This window comes from Lissotriton vulgaris, chromosome 11 (genome assembly GCF_964263255.1).
Source record: "Lissotriton vulgaris chromosome 11, aLisVul1.2, whole genome shotgun sequence".
In the NCBI taxonomy this organism is placed as follows: Eukaryota; Metazoa; Chordata; class Amphibia; order Caudata; family Salamandridae; genus Lissotriton; species Lissotriton vulgaris.
This window is the reverse complement of record NC_141699.1, coordinates 1090618018-1090634383: the sequence shown is the minus strand read 5'-3', so window position 1 is coordinate 1090634383 and position 16366 is coordinate 1090618018. Positions and strand designations below refer to the sequence as shown.

The window sequence follows — 16366 nt, the reverse complement described above, 5'->3', positions numbered from 1 at the left end:
CCTGTCCCCTTTCAGACCTGTCATGGCTGGTAGGTGGCTGGTAGGAGGAAGGTGTTGAGGAAAGTAAAAATAGTATGCAAGAAATTAAAGCCAGTTGTCAAATCATTAGCTGGGTTTGGCAACCCCGCTCACTGCTATGAAGGGCATTCCGTTACAACTTCTCATAGTATGGGATAGCTTATCTTGAAATCATGGGTCATGCATATATTTAGCATCCATTTATATTATTCTCTGTTTCCACACTTCTTTTGCAGACATTGATGATTGTAAAGGTGTACTTTGTGCACACGGTGGAATTTGCATAGATGGCATCAACAATTACACTTGCCGATGTACCCCAAACTGGCAGGGTCTTTTATGTGACATAGGTAAGATCTTTTGATTTCACTGGATTGATGCCTTCAATTTTCAAATGAAGAAATAATATATGGTCTAAAAAAAGTTTGCATCATCTTACTATCACGCTTCCTTCAGGGACATCAGCTTCACCACCCTATGTAGTCAGTCAGGTTCCACATCTCTTTATGATAATTCCACATACAAGTAAGTGCTTTTGCTGAGTCATATTTTCAGTCATATTTTGTTTATCCAACGTCAAAGAAGATATTCTGATTGTTAGCAGATTGAGTTAGTACGATTAGAGGAATGATATGGAGAATTATGGATAACATGACTTGGCTGATCTGTCCGTTCTATCGGCTTAACAACATCAGGGCAGAGACCATTTCTATATATCGTGCTACACAGGTATAGACTGTCACTAAAGATTCCTGAATTTCCATATTCAATATTCTTATAGTTAGCTTTCTATCTTTCTGCACTACTTCTAACCTAAATCCCAACAAAACAGTAGCTAAAATACCCATCATACATAGAATTATAGATGGGTAACAACAAAAGGGAATATGTGTCTGTCAAAGGTTGTGAGTGATGTTAAATAGACAGAGTAGTGCCGGTTGTCTGGGTGTCACTCAGGATCACAGGGGGAACAACATTCCATTTATGCATAGTTGTCCATCTTTAATTTCATGGATTGGCCAGTCATTGTGAGTGACTGTGCAGGTCAGAACATTTCAAAAGGACACAAAGCTGCCTTTCTAATTGGTATATTTTCCCATAGACTACATATGTGATCTCTTCCCAGGATCTTGAATTTACTGGGAATCTCCCAGTCCAGCTCGGTCTGAATCTGAATCTTTGCCTCAAGGCTGGAGTTGACCACTTCTGACCTTGTCCCCAAGATACACCTAAGTGACTTACTCAATTTAGCAGGTGCTTGCCCTGAATGCAAGCCTAGCACTTTGTTGATGAAGGAGTTCACTCTTTAGGTGGAACTGATAGTCCTACTGAATGGAGTCAAGGGCTGCTCTGTTTTCTAAGCAGAAACCACAGTTGATGGACAGAATCCAGAACAATGTCATACATTCACCCCAGTACAGAGATATGGGCCTAAATCCATCGTTTTTTTGAACTCCACACCACCCAGTTCAGACATCAAGCATCAAGCATCCTAGGACCGGTTTCTGGCTATCAGCCGTCATCAGCCAGGATAGCTTGACTCCACTGGTGTGGAGAGCATGGGACTCACGTCTGACATACCCATCCCACTCTGGGTGTCAAATGCAAAAACAACAGTTGATGGACAGAATGCAGAACAGTTTTTGCATTTGTCACCCCGAGTGGGACGGGTATGCTCAGACGTGAGTCCTGTGCACTCCACACCACTGGAGTCAAGCTATCCTGCCTGAAGACAGCTGATAGCCAGAAACCGGTCCTAGGATGCTTGATTCTGGTCCAGGGAAGACATGGCTTGGCAGTTCGGGCTGGACTGGTCCCATGAGGCACAGGGTCAAGGCTGATTTGCATATGGCCATGTCTGAACTGGGGTGGTGTGGAGTGCAAAACAACAATGGATTTAGGCCCAGATCTCTGTACTGGGGTGATTGTATGACATTGTTCTACATTCTGTCCATCAATTGTTGTTTCTGCATTTGTTTTCTAAGCAGGCATCACAAAAGTCCTCCTTTGAGTCAAACCTTGAATAAGTAGCCATAATAAATTGGTGGGGGTATTATTCAACCCAAACTGTGTGCCCCTGAACTTATACAGGTGCTTGTGGAGAAGAAGGGTCAGAATATTTATTTATTTAAAACAAAATGTCATCTGTTAGAATACAACAGCTCAATAAAATGTCCTAAGGCACTTTTCAGCTCCTATTCTGTCCACCAGTTTGAATATGGTCGCCTTCAGGGTTTGCGACTTCAAAGCACAATAATGCACATATATCTAATATCGGTTGTCCCTTGCTTAGGATCAACACAACCAAGCTCAATTGTGGAAGCACTAGACTCTGCAATCTTTTAATCATGTTACAGTCTATCATCTTGTCCACGTGTGCTTGGACATGATTCTGAAACTGCACCTGACAAACTGTAATTGATTCTCTATACACAATGTCAATGCCTTCTACACATATTCAGTCATGGGGTCAGTGATAAACATCTTAAGAATTGCCCCAGCACTGCTTTACATTCATGACACTAGGCGGTGTCTGGTACTGGACAAGTTGCACTCCTCCATCAAGCCTTCATTTTGATCTCAATGTAGCAGGCATGGGTCTCTCACTGTATTTTTTCCTGGAAGCTTACCTGTCATTGCCGTCTCCAGTGGGGAGGCTTCAGCCTATGTACATAGAACATCTGGTGGTTCATAAAACAAATCAAACAGGCAGTTGACATCACATACCTTCCTTATAATGATGAAAGGGCTGTAGTACTTGTCCCACAGAGTTTAAAAACATGCTTCATGAACAGACTTCCTCTCCTTGTGGTAACCTGTAAGGCTTAACTTAGTTCTTGACTGAGTCCAATATTACCTTCAGGCATGTGCAAGAGCAGAGGCATTTTCTCCTCGGACCCAAGCACACGGTCCACCTCAGCATGAGAGCCAGACCGGGGATTGACATATAAGCCTTTCTCCTCCAGTGTACCAAAGATGGGTTGTCTAGAAAGTTTCAGAAGGGCTAAAATGCATGTCTACAGTACACCGCAAACATAACAGGATCATGTCACACATCCTCCTCAAGGGTGCACTCATCATAGTTTGTCAGTTTATAGACCCTTTCACCATATCTATATATCTCAGGATGGAATGAAGTGGTGAAATTTAACATTATGATATTGGAGGCAGTACACCAACCTATATTTGTTCCCAGAGACACCCTGGTAAATGAATAAAGAGATCCACAGTTTTGATACTAACTCTCCCAAAATGTAGCCCAGCTACTCAGTGTGGAACATTAAATACTGTTGTCCACTGCTAAGTACCCAGTGAAACAAGGGCTGAGGGCAGGATCTCACACTGCTGTAGCACCAAGGTATTTGAATAAACTGCCCCCAGTCAGGCTCTAAACCCTCCCTTTTCCAACCCAACACCCAGCTGTAAATCTCACTGCAAGTGCTTACCTAGCCCCATGCAGAACCCTAGGCCAGAGTCTATGGCCCGTGACAGAGAGGTCCTGCACCCTACCAAAATCCTGTATGGGAGTGCGGACAGCACAACCCCATGCAAGTACAGACCTTCCCCGATCTTTTCTCATCAACGTCCACCATCCCCATAAAAAAGATAGTCCAGGGCACATGCATGGATGGGATTAGAATAGAACCCCCTTCACTTCTTAAACAAGGGTAGCAAAATAGCCCCCCCCCATTCCCCCTTCTCCACCCATAGCACAACATGGGGGTGCAGACAGCATTCCCTCTGGACTGCTTCTTCACAACCATAACCCCACAATCCTCAACTGAAACTGGCCCCTCCCACTGTCACTTTTTACCTTCTTTGAGCAAGCGGCAAATGTTAGCAGATTTGTCCATGAAATTAGAAAAAACACACACTAGAGGACCTAGTATTCTCATGTCCAGGTAGTTATTCCTCATTTTTGAGACAAAACGTATAATTGCCCTAATTTGGTATGGGAATACTGACTGTAATCAGAGGTTATGGTTGCAGTAACTATGCACTGAATTCCCCCACAGTCTTCATCTGGACTATCTATTTTCATTATTGACTGAATACACTGAGGGCAAATGATGGTCTTGTTATGAATAATGTGTTTTTTGGGATTGAATATTTTAAGATCTTGCTGTAAGTTTTTTTTAAGGGGTGCATTTTGTATCATTAGTTGTATATCCACCTTTAAGCTCCTCTCCATTTGATTTGCACTGCTTGTACTTTATAAATAATGAACTAAACTAAGAGGTCTACTGGAGCCAGGTTAATCTTTGAAGCTTGAAGCATATTAATTTCCGCTGTGCTTTTTGTCCTCAGATGTGAATGAATGTACCATTGGTCTAAGCAGGTGTGATTCCAATGCAGTCTGCACCAATATCGTGGGCTCTTACACCTGCTCCTGCAATGCTGGCTACAAGGGCGATGGATTTTCATGTAGAGGTACTGTATGTAGCTCTCCACCAATACTACTTCAACCATCTTTACCGAAGCATAGCGCCCTTTGGTCTTTACTCAGAGGAGCCACACATTCCTCTATGGTTGAGAGGTGTAGATGCCCCATGCGGATGACAAGTAGGGTTAACATCTGCCTGCATAGTTAACAGGGGAAAAACATTGATTTTATCACTGTGGTGGTGTTCAGGCTATTCTATGCAGCTGCTAAATACATGACTAGTGCTACAAATGTGACAACAACTATTTTGAGAAATGTAATTTTGCGCTAATAACTATATACATAGAGCCTGATTCTTGCACTGCATTTTGTACAATGTAAAGTAGTACTTCTGTGGCACTACTTGGTACAAAACGCAGTTCACAAACTTATGAATAAAATCCTCTACCTCTACCAATCCCTCTCATATCTTTTCTATGAGGAAATGTCCACAAATCAAAATGTACTACTTAGAAGTAAATGTGGGAGGGGCTAGCGAGTACGCAGGAAATGGGGAATATTAATTGCAAAATGAGAGGAGTTTAGGAAAAGTAAATTATTCACCCACAAACAAGTAAGCACATTACTTTCACAAACTACACTCCTAAAGTTACTGCAATCCTTAAGGTGACAAAACGGTATTAAATGTGCTCCAGCCCAGCCTTGGAGTAAGCCAAGGACCACACATGGCCATTCACAGGTACAGCAGCACATACAGAAAACAATGGAGGCAGGGACTTAAAATCAATCAGAAATAATGATTAAATAAATACAATTATTTCACAGTTTCAAAAATATGCATATTTCCTTAAAGATAACAATGTATATGTAATTATCAGACAATTATTTCAATATTATAGTTTAATACTAAACTAAATCAAATAATATAATACAACTAATCTTTTAAGCATTTCTGCTATAAACAAAAAGGGTTCCAGCTGACCCAAGGGCAGGAGGAGGTAATTTTACCATATCTCCTGCAATTCAGGTTTGCAGTTTGCCTCCATAAAAGTGCACCTTGCAGCCATTACGGCTTATAGAAAATCACCCTCCCAGACAGCCTTCTTCCAGCTTCGGGTGGTTAAGGATGTTTTACAAGGGTTAAAGAAAGTCTTTCCCCCATTCCTCTCCCCTTCACCTCCCTGGGAGCTCAATTTGGTTCTTTCCAAGCTCATGGGTCCTCCCTTGGAGCTAATTCACAAAGCAACCCCTCACATCGAAGGCTGCCTTTTTGCTGGCGATCTCTTCTGCTTGTAATGTGAGGGTAATACAAGCTCTATGCTCTAAAGAGCTTTACAGAGTGTTCCACAACAACAAGGTAGTAAAGAGAACCCACCCTTCGTTCCTTCCTAAAGGTGGTGTCTGACTTTCACATTAATCAGTCCATTTGACTACCCGCCTTTTTACCTAATCTCACCACCCCGCTGAAAGGTCTCTTCACTCTTTAAAACTTAAAAGCGTCCTAACATTTTACATAGACAAGTCTAAGGCTATCAGGACGTCTGATCACTTGTTTGTACATTAGGGTTCCATCAGAACAGGTTTCCCAGCTTCTAAATGCTCATTCTCCAGATAGATGGTGTAATGTATTAAGCTGGCATACCAGCTGTCTAATAAGTTCCTTCGGTCACGCCCAAGGTTCATTCCACAAAGGGCAAGCCAGCTACGGTGGCTTTGTTGCTCAATGTACCAATCTCTGAGATCTGCTAGAAGCCACTTGGAGGTCGTTTCATACATTCATAAGACACTACTGTCTGTATTCAGACACAAGAGCAGACGTCCAAGTGGGCCAGGCCTCTTTGAGGAATTTATTCCATCGCTGAGCCTGAAGCTCTTGATTTCTATTCATTTATCCTCGGAGGTAGAGGATGGGCTTGCTATTCGATTCATTGCTTATTACAATTGATGAGGATCCCTGGTAGAGAAGGATAAGTTACTTAGCTGTAATGATAGTTCTCTTCCAGGGTTATCCTCATCAAAATCATAAACAACCCACCCACCTCCCCGGACAAATGAGAATTCATTAGGTTATTTCTTTGTGCGCTGATCTTGCTGTCTCCGCAAAGAACAACTGGCCTAACTGTCAGCCCTGAGGCATGATGGGAAGCTATGGGTCATGGCTGCCTTAAAGGGGCAGTGCCAGTTTTGGTTTGTTTTCTTTCATTTGCTATACGTTTATGATTCCAATGCAGCCTTTGGGCTAACAATGCTTTCTATGTTACATTTCAGCTTCTGCAGCTTTCATTAAAAGAATTCAGGTGTCTCTTTTACATCTATGTCTATTCTTCCAATGAGTATGTTGTTCTTGTTAAACAAGAAAAAAACGTTGTAAATGGCGGTTGTTGCAGAAGCAATTTTTGACGCATTGATTAGCTTTGCTTTTTCGTAAAGCTATATATATATATATATATATATATATATATAGCTTTACAAAAAAGCAAAGTATATATATATATATATATATATAGACTCCAGGTCCCTGTGCATGGGAGGGAATATTCAGTGCTTATGACTTTGATTAGGATACCCCTGGAAGAGAACTAGGATTACAGGTAAGTAACTTATCCTTATGCCCCCACAGTGCACTGCTTATGACCTCACATATTACATCACTCATGACATGGTCTGTGACAACACTGATGACATCACTGATGACATCTCAAATGATATTACTGATGACATCATCCAGTGAATGTATTTTCTAAGAGATTATGATTGTTAAACATATATACTAATGGATGTGTGAATGGGTATGTAATTGGTTGAGTGGGTGTGTGAGTGTTTGTAAGGGTGAGTGAGTCGCTGTGTTGAAAAGCTGCATGGGTGAGTTTGTGGATGAGTGACTGTAGGTAAATAGGTGAGTGAGTGAGTAGCTGTATGGGTGAGCATGTGGCTATGTGAGTGGCTGTATGGGTGAGTGACTGTTTGAATGAGTGGCTGTATGGGTGAGTGAATGGCTGTTTGATTGGCTGTACGAGTTAGTGAAGGGGTGTGTGGAAGCCTCTGTGGAGGAGTGAGTCAGTATGAGATTACTAAAAATGAAATGAAATGAAAAAGGAAATTCATAAAGTGCAAAACATTCACCTGAAGGTGTCAAGGCGCTAGTTCATCAGACAAAAGATATCGGACCAATTTGACCACATCAGAGATTAAACGCCACCGTTTTTAACGCCTTTCTGAAGGCCAACAGAGGAGTTTAGCCTTAGTGGAAGCGAGTTCCAGAGTTGGGTCGTACTGACCAGGAAGCTTCTTCCACCCCAGGAACACTTTTTAAACCTGGGAACCACCAGATTATGAGTATAAGCTGAGTGGAGATGAATGTAAGACTGCGGATTCTGTTTAAAAAAAAGTAGGTCCTATGTCATGAATAGCTTTAAAAGCTATACAGAGGACCTTAAATTCGATCATTCTCTTCACCGGCAATCAGTGTAGCTCTTTAAGCGTCAAAGAGACAGATTTGTATTTTGGGATGTTCAACAGTAAACGTGTTGCTGCATTTTGCACAATCTGCAACTTAGTCAGATATTTCTTATGAAGGTTGATAAAAAGGCCATTACAGTAGTCGGCCTTGGTTAAAACAAGAGCCGAAACCACAAAATTTCCGCAGATTAGCTGGGATAAAAGGAAGAATCCTTCTTAGTAATTTAAAAGTGTAGAAAGATGTTGAGGTATCCTGGTTCACATGACCCTCGAAAGAAAGCATAGAATCAAAGGTGACTCCTAAGTTCTTTACTTTATTCATTGGATTTGGTAGGGAGCCCAGCTCCGAGGGCCACAAAGCAGGAGACCAAAAATTCATGTGACTATAAAAAAGTAGAGCTTCGGTCTTACAGGAGTTCAATTTCAGGCAGTTCATTGCCTTCCAGTCCCCGACTTGACAAAGACAGGTGTGGAACTGTGCTGCCGTGTCTGATGGTGAGCCTGTCACTGAAACCACAATCTGGGTGTCATTGGCATAAGAGATAGCATAGAAACCCAGAGATAGAATCATCCTTGCCAACGGAGCAACATAAATATTAAAAAGAGTGGGGCTCAACGAAGAGCCCTGGGGTACTCCACAGGGCAATGTGAAATTAGGTGACTTAAAATCTGACAAAGCCACAAACTGTTCCTGATCCGACAGGAAAGACTTGAGCAAGGCAAAAGTTTTCCCTTTAATACTGATCCTATCTAAAACTTCCAATAACTTTTGATAATTCGCAGTATCAAAAGCGGCGGAGAGGTCAAGCTGCACAAGTGCTGCACAGCCTTCCGCATCAACAGACTGCCTGATCAATTCGGACACTGAAATCAATGGCAACTCAGTGCTATGATGCTTTCTAAAGCCAAACTGAGTGGTATTCAGAAAGGAATGCTTTTCAATGTAGTCCAATAAAACACCATTCATGGATTTATCAACCATTTCTGCAGGTAGGGAGAGCCTTGAGAAAGATCAGTAATTACTAGGATCTGCCCCATCAAGGTTTGCTTTCTTTAAGAAGGGAAGAACAGAGGCCAGTTTTCAATTAGGGGGAAAATACCAGAAAGAAACATTTGATTAAAAATGAAAACCAGATGAGACTCAAAGACTTCTGGTAGTAGATGGAAACGTTTGGGCCGGCATGGATCCAGTGGAGAGCTAGATTTGGTAGACAGCAGAAGATTAATGACCTCATCAACAGTCCGTGGAGGAAAAACAGATCATTCAGGAGGGTTGCCGTTTTCTGAAGTAGCTGGTGGCGTTTCCCTTTCCTCCCTAGGATTTGTAACGGTCTTCGAAGAGGATGATGACCCCTGGGACATCAGTTGAGAGAAGCCACTTTAAACAGCAGTAACTTTATCTTGGAAAAACGTGCCAGTGAGTTATAAAAAGTCTGCTTCATTGATGAATTTATCACCTCCGGACAAATTTTTTCACTGTGGAAAAAAGTTCCTTAGTAGAATTGTTTGCAGATGTTAAAGCTTTAGTAAAATACCAGGTTCCCTCCTTGTGCACAGATTTTTTATAGTCTAGCAGAGCTTGTTTATAGGGAGTTCTGTAGTTGATTTCATAACTAACTTTCCATTTCCTTTCGAGGTGACAACATTTTTGTTTTAAAATTCTAAGACGTTCGGAGTACCAGGGTTCCGTATGACTTGCCCTATAATTAACCATGGATTTGACCGGTAACACCTGATCAATTGTCCTCCTAAGCCATTTCTCATATGAGGCAGCAACCCCATTTGGGTCCTCTGTGGAGTTGGGTGGATTCTGGGACAAGGAACTTTCGAAAGTATCAATTCCAATCTTGTTCCAAGGCCGAACACTTCTCGGTTGATTGTTTTCCAGTTTTGATATCTGTGAATTTTTTAGGGAGAGAGAGAACATAACAGCTCTATGATCTGGCCAGATGAGAGGCAGTGACGGAAGACATTCTAGAGACTTGTTCTTTGAGAACAACCCATCCAACAAATGTCCCCCAGGGTGTGTACTGCCAATCACCTGCTGAATGATGCCTAGGCTGTTAGTAATGTCAAAGAAGTACACTGCATCTTTGTCCGCTGGGTCTTCAAGGTGAAGATTAAAATCACCTAAAAGTGTGAAATCCGATGACTAGGATATTGCATCCAAGGATCTAGCAATAGTATTTAAAAAATCAGCCCTGGGCCCAGGAGGCCGATAGAGTAGGATGCCATTAAAAGTGTAATGGTTGTCTATTATATTTTAAACAGTAGGGATTCCAGAAATGATTCATTATTTTTGAGACTAAACTTCCCTTTCCTCTTACTTCCAAATATTACAGCCAGTCCCCCTCCCCCTTTATCCCACCTGATCTTGCATGAACATAGTGAACCCAGCAGGAGCGGCCATTGCTATGTCTGGATCTGAAGAGGAAGCTTCCCCCCATGTTTCCGTAATGAAGGCAAGGTCCACAACGCGTGTCTCCGCAAACATAGCAAACTCTAATGCATGCTTACAGAGGGAGCGTGGATTAATCAACGTGCATAGTACTGTCCTCATCTCCCACAGCCTGTTTGGGACAAATTTAGAGCTAGATGACACCAATTGCGACTTACAGGGGTGAATATGAAAACTGCAATCAGGGCACTGAAACAGTGCCTCAGATGAAAAAAGAATAGGACTGGACTTCCTACAACACTTACTGCCAATGTTGTAGCCGCAAAATGGATCGATAGTGTAGGTCTTAGGAGCCATGCTTTTATCTGTCTCACCGCTAAACATCTAGAGCGGCAACCCGCCCGATGTACTTCTTGAAAACAGGCGGAAGTGCTACCACGCAAAACCGTCCCAGTCCCTCCCAGAGATGTGCAAGTTCTTCTGGTTGAAGGTGAGGGTGTTTAAATGAAGTTTTTTAAAAAGCAATTCAAATTCAAACAATTCTTGTTCCACACAGTATGAGCAATTTAAAATAACAGTATGTTAAAACAAGATCCTTCGGTCAGTTAAAAGCTCTACACAGACGAGGTGCCCTGCTAGCCTAAAAGCTGAGAGCTATCTGGTGGGTCTGTGAATGGGTATATGAGAGGTTGCATTGATGTGTGAGGAGGCGCACAGTAGGTTGTACGGGAGTGTGAGTGGGTGTGAGCAGTTCTGTGGATGATGCCATCATTGATGTCACTGACCATGTGAATTAATATGTGAGGGCATAAGCAGTGCATTGCTGGGGCGTAAGTTTGATATATATATATATAGTACATTAATATAACATATGTTTTCTAACAATATATGAAACACAAATTAACCATAAAGCACACATATATAAAATTGTATGCATCACATGTTGTGTTCAAGGTATGTTGCTGCCACAACGTGCGTGTTTAGTGCCATTTTTATTTGAAATTCTTCTTTTTAGTTGGTAAAACCACTGCGGGGTATCAAAGATACAGCTGTTTATAAAGACCATTATATTTTTGTAAATTTGTACCTCTATTTAATTTTAAAAATGCTTCTCTATGTTTCCAGAGATTAGGCTCTTTGACTTCAGTAGTGACTGGAGAGCAACCCAGCTCAAACAGGATTTCTCTTCACAATTTATCAGCATCCCGATTGGATTCCCTTTCGACAGCAACTTCTATAATAGTCTTTATGTGAGTATCGTGAAATTCTTCAGCATCAGACTGGACATTACTTGAAAACTAGATAAGAGAGTCATTAGAACCAGGGCAAGATATCAGGATTAGACAACAGTATGCCCTCACTCTTTCCCCAAAGAGTACAGTTCATATTACTTATCATCTACAAAAAAGGTTTCAAAATAGATAGTGTGAGAGAAAACGTTCCTCAGCTACACTCCGCCCTTTGTGCATCAAGATGATTATGACAATAATCAAATAAGCCCCGGATACATATTTTGCTGGGGAACACATTTGGCCAAAACAATGAATCTCCCACATTTTCAGCAGGGTTCAAGTTTATTTACTTCTCCATGTACCAAAAATAATTGTTGAGAAAAAAGGTTAGAACTTCCAAAAATATTATGTAAATTTTAGCTTTCAGAAACAAATGTAAACAATTAGTTGACCCAACCTAACATTCGAAGAGTTTAAATGAAGCTGGTACATTTTCTGACAGTTATTTTTTATTTAGAATTACACTACAGTTTTTCAACATTTTGATGTGATTTGTATTTTCAAATTTTAATCTGTGTTAAGCAGTTTGGTTTCAAGTTGTTTTAATGCACTAACATGTTGTCAAAAAGGATCTAGAAGATATATGTTGGATTTTTAAGGAACAGTGGGCAGATTTTAGAAAGTGCTAAAGCTAACAAATGTTGTGTTTAAATGCTATAAAAAATATCCATGATTTTTAACATATTAACATACTTAACTGAAAATATAAACACTGATTAAAAACATTTCAGGTTGGAATTGTTTGTTAGTAAAAATTGATCCAAAATGTTATATAGGAAGTTTAATCTTGTTAGAATCATTAGTTTAAGTGCTTTATGATTTATGATTTGGGTTGGCGTACAGTAGAGGAAAAATATGTGTATTCTATTTACAGGATTTAAAGGGACTTCTCCTGTAACATATATTTAATTGTAGGAATGAGGTAGATAGTTGGGAGTTTTCCAGATGACATCTACCTTAACACTTCATATTAATTCAGTACAACAGATGTGGTTGTCTCCACTGGTAAACTGAAGTTTAACCCCTTGCATGCTCTTGACGGCCGGGAGCCGTCACGCGTCGCGCAGGGTGTGTGCGGAGGACCGCCCGACCGTCCAAATCCCGCCCACTAAATAAAATGCCCCCCAGCGCAAAAAATTCACACTGCATGAGAGGGGTTAAAATAAAAACAGATCAGTTTATCAACCCATGCTATGGATACCGTCTTATTTAATGCAGTCTTCATGAGGTCTTTATAAATCTGCTAGTTCAAGACACCATCACTGCCGTCCTAGTCTTTGGGTAAGCCCCACAAAAAGAAGTCTAAGAAGTTGAAGCACTCTTCGACTTCATTGTGCTGATCCAAGTCCTTGGATGAGGAATGGGAACCACAACACCATTGAAGATCTTGCTACCTCTGTTCCACTGTGGAGCCTGTGACTTAATCCACTCTGTGCCTCCCAGAGTTTCCTGGAGTTGAAGCAACTCCCGCCCAAATCAAAGAGTTTATGAGGCTACGTACCTCATATTGGGGCAGAAAGACCACTCTGGAGTGCTGTTGGGTCCCATGGGTTCAGAATGGGCCCCTACTGGATTACTGCTATCAAGTCTACCCTTAGTGCCTGACAGGCCATATAGATTCAGTACCCTCTAAAGTGCCATAGTTCCTGGCTGCGACAAAGCCCCACTACCGCTCTGAAACCATTGCCATCCCCCACTCCGATACGGAGCAAGATCACGTTCGTCCTAGGCTATTACTATGCCTTCTGATTCTGAGCCAGTGCCTTTTTCTTTTGATAGGCCTGGTGAGGCGCACAGTTGGGAGGTTTCTCAGGACCCTTATGGATATAACAACCACCTTAATGAACCAGAAATGAACTTGTACAAGGAACTGTCAGATGTCAGTGGTATGGACACCTCACCAGACACATGCTTGGTCTCTCCACCCACCCTGGCTGTAGAGAAAGGAGCCTATTTTGTAAATGTGTTGCGGAGAGCGAATGAGATCCTGGATCTTCAGCTGCCCTTGGTGACTGTCAAGTCGAACATCTTGAAAGAGGTGCTTTAGCTGAGAATTACCACGTCCAAACTTTACTCATATTTACTGAAGCCCTTAAGGACGTCTTACTTGGTGCCTGGTCCAAGCTCCTTTCAGAGACTCTAATGCACAAGACAATTGCCTACCGCCGTCACTCCACTTCTATGGAGCCGGGTTTCCTCACAGAGCACTCCACCCCGGTGAGCTTGATGGTCCAAGCTTCAAACTCCCCCATTCCCCGGTTGAGCATCGAACCATGATGCTCAAGACCAATCAGCACTGCATTGTAGTGTTGTGAATGGTCAGGAGAGCCCGAGTGCCTACCAATCACAATGCTGCATTGCAGTGTTGTGATTGGTCAGTGGGGCCTGGCTATGCTTCCCTCCAAGATGGAGAAGAGCAGGAGCGGGGACCCGGCTCAAAGGTAAGTTTATTTTATTTTATGTTTTTTTTTAAAATATGCGTGATCCACCTACCCTTCCGAGCCATGCCAGCCACTACTGCGATATTGAACCTCTTTCTGCTCCCTAAGCAAGTCTCTGCTTTGGGCAAAGTTTATCTTTCAGCCAATTCGGGTTTCTTGCAGTTGCCGAACTAGCTTTCTTTGCTCAAGTCAGCCATTGTGACTCGATTTCTCTAAGAATTCGAACACCTATTCCCTAATCAACCATTCATTATGCCTCAGTGGGACCTTAGTCTGGTCTTGACCTTTCTGATCTGTGCACCCTTTGTGTCTCTACACAACTGCCAATTCTGTTTACTCACCAGCAAAACGGCTTTCCTGGTGGCCAAAACATCGGCCAAGAGGGTCAGTAAAATGCAAGCAATTTCAGTGCACCCTCCCTACACAACATTCTACCCAGGCAAATTGGTTCTGAGAACTCATGCCTCCATCCTCATGAAAGTAGTGACACCTTTTCATATGGCCCAAAATGTCATCCTTCCTACCTATGTTTCTCTGCCTCAGCCTTCTAAGGAAGAGGAGAGACTCCCCTACTTGGGCCCAAAAAGAGGTTTGCCGTTCTGCATTGATCATACTTAAGAGTTTTATGTGGACAATGAACTCTTGGTTGGGTATGTTGGGGTGAAGAAAGGAAAGAATGTTCAGAAAAGGACCATCTCATGATGGATTTTTCTCTGCATAAAGATCTGCTATGCACTGGCCATAAACAACCTCTTGAGGTCTTGCACACTCATGTCACTAGAACCAAGGCTGTGACCACTGCATCTGACAGTCCCTGTCCTGGACATCTGTCATGCAGCAACGTGGGCTTCTCTGTACACTTTCACTAAGAAATACTGCATGGACAGTGAGGTCTGTCGTTATGGGTGCTTTGCTCATATGATTCCATAGGACATTTTGGTCTACTCTGTTTGCAGATCAACCTCCAGTTAGGTATTGATTGTGTATCTATTCTTAGGTAAGGAATCTGCGTCTAGAAGTCTCAATCAGAGGAACAAGTTACTTACCTTCGGTAATGCCTCATCTGGTAGAGACTCTAGTTGCATATTCCTGATTGATCCTTACAGCTCAGCAAAATGATTTCTGCATTGGGTCACCATTCTTAGGCCCATAGTGCTACACACAAGTACATTAGCATCCTTCTTGGCTGTGCACTTTTGCTGAGAAAATGCTGCAAAAAGAAACTGATGTCAGCATGCTGGGGTGGTGCCTATAATAGGCACTGTGCACGTCACGTCTGGCATGGAAGACATGGATGCCATGGATGTGTATCCATAGCAAGAGCTGGTAGCCCTCCCTGTCTTTATGTCAAACTTCAATCTTACCACCTATTCTCAAAAGAAAAATGCACTGGCTCTGACTCGGAAGGCATGTTACAGGCCAACTCTAGAGTCGGACACTGAAGGTGATGTAATTCTGTAACAATGCTTATAAACATTTTGCAGGATAGTGGTAAGGGTGGTTTAATGAAAGAGAAAATATTGTGCCACTTGTCTTTCTTCTTTATAGAATCCCAATATCACAATATATTATGTTGTTATGACAGTCCAATGCATGCTGATTTAGGGAGGGATTTTTTATGGCCTTACATTTGTTGTAAGGTGGTGATGTTTTTAAATATACAAATGTATTATCATGAATGAAAAATATATATGTGATGACTGAAATTCAGATAATGCCACTGACAGTGATTGATAAAAATATGTGTAGCTATCATATGCTTATAAACTATCCTCTCAGCATACTGTTAATCGGTTGTGCTTGAATATGGGAAATTATATGCAACTTTTGTTTTTTAATTAATAATTTATGGTAGATAATTTTAATATGTTTTAAAAATGTAGATTTATACAAACGTTTTCTATTTTGCAAATGAACCATGCTTGCTTATAGATTATATAAAATCACAATGTCATACTGTTCTGTGAGTTTTGCAAACACTTTCATCATAATTAAACATCCTTCTTTCCACTGAAATCTGTTTAACAAGGCATCAAAACATATCTTAAGTGTCAAATGGTCTGTTTTGAGTTCTTTTTATAAAATATTACACATTTTTAGGAGCATTTTAACCAACATTTTCCACCTTGTTAGAACTCATTTTTTAAAATGTGTAGCTACTTCTAGTTCTGTATTTTCTTTTTAGCTTTCTGCTTTCAATTTCAATTTTTAAAAAAAATATTAAAATCATTTACCTTAAAGTTACAAGTAGTTTAAGAATCGTAAAATACACTTTCAGGTACAGGCAGCCTTTAAAAAGCAAATGTTTAAGAATGTCTTATCTACCATTTTCACCCATTAAACAACCTAAAATCTTTAGATGATATTAAGCAGA

General features: G+C 41.3%; 1 protein-coding gene across 1 annotated transcript in view; it reads left to right on the top strand.

Moving 5' to 3' along the window:
• The window catches only part of LOC147684201 (uncharacterized), a 522357-nt gene that overhangs the window by 27186 nt on the left and 478805 nt on the right, over window positions 1–16366 (top strand). The window contains exons 6-8 of the mRNA XM_086942611.1: window positions 255–368; window positions 4327–4449; window positions 11385–11509. Coding sequence (XP_086798737.1) covers window positions 255–368; window positions 4327–4449; window positions 11385–11509 — 362 coding nt within the window. The remainder of the gene's footprint in view (window positions 1–254; window positions 369–4326; window positions 4450–11384; window positions 11510–16366) is intronic.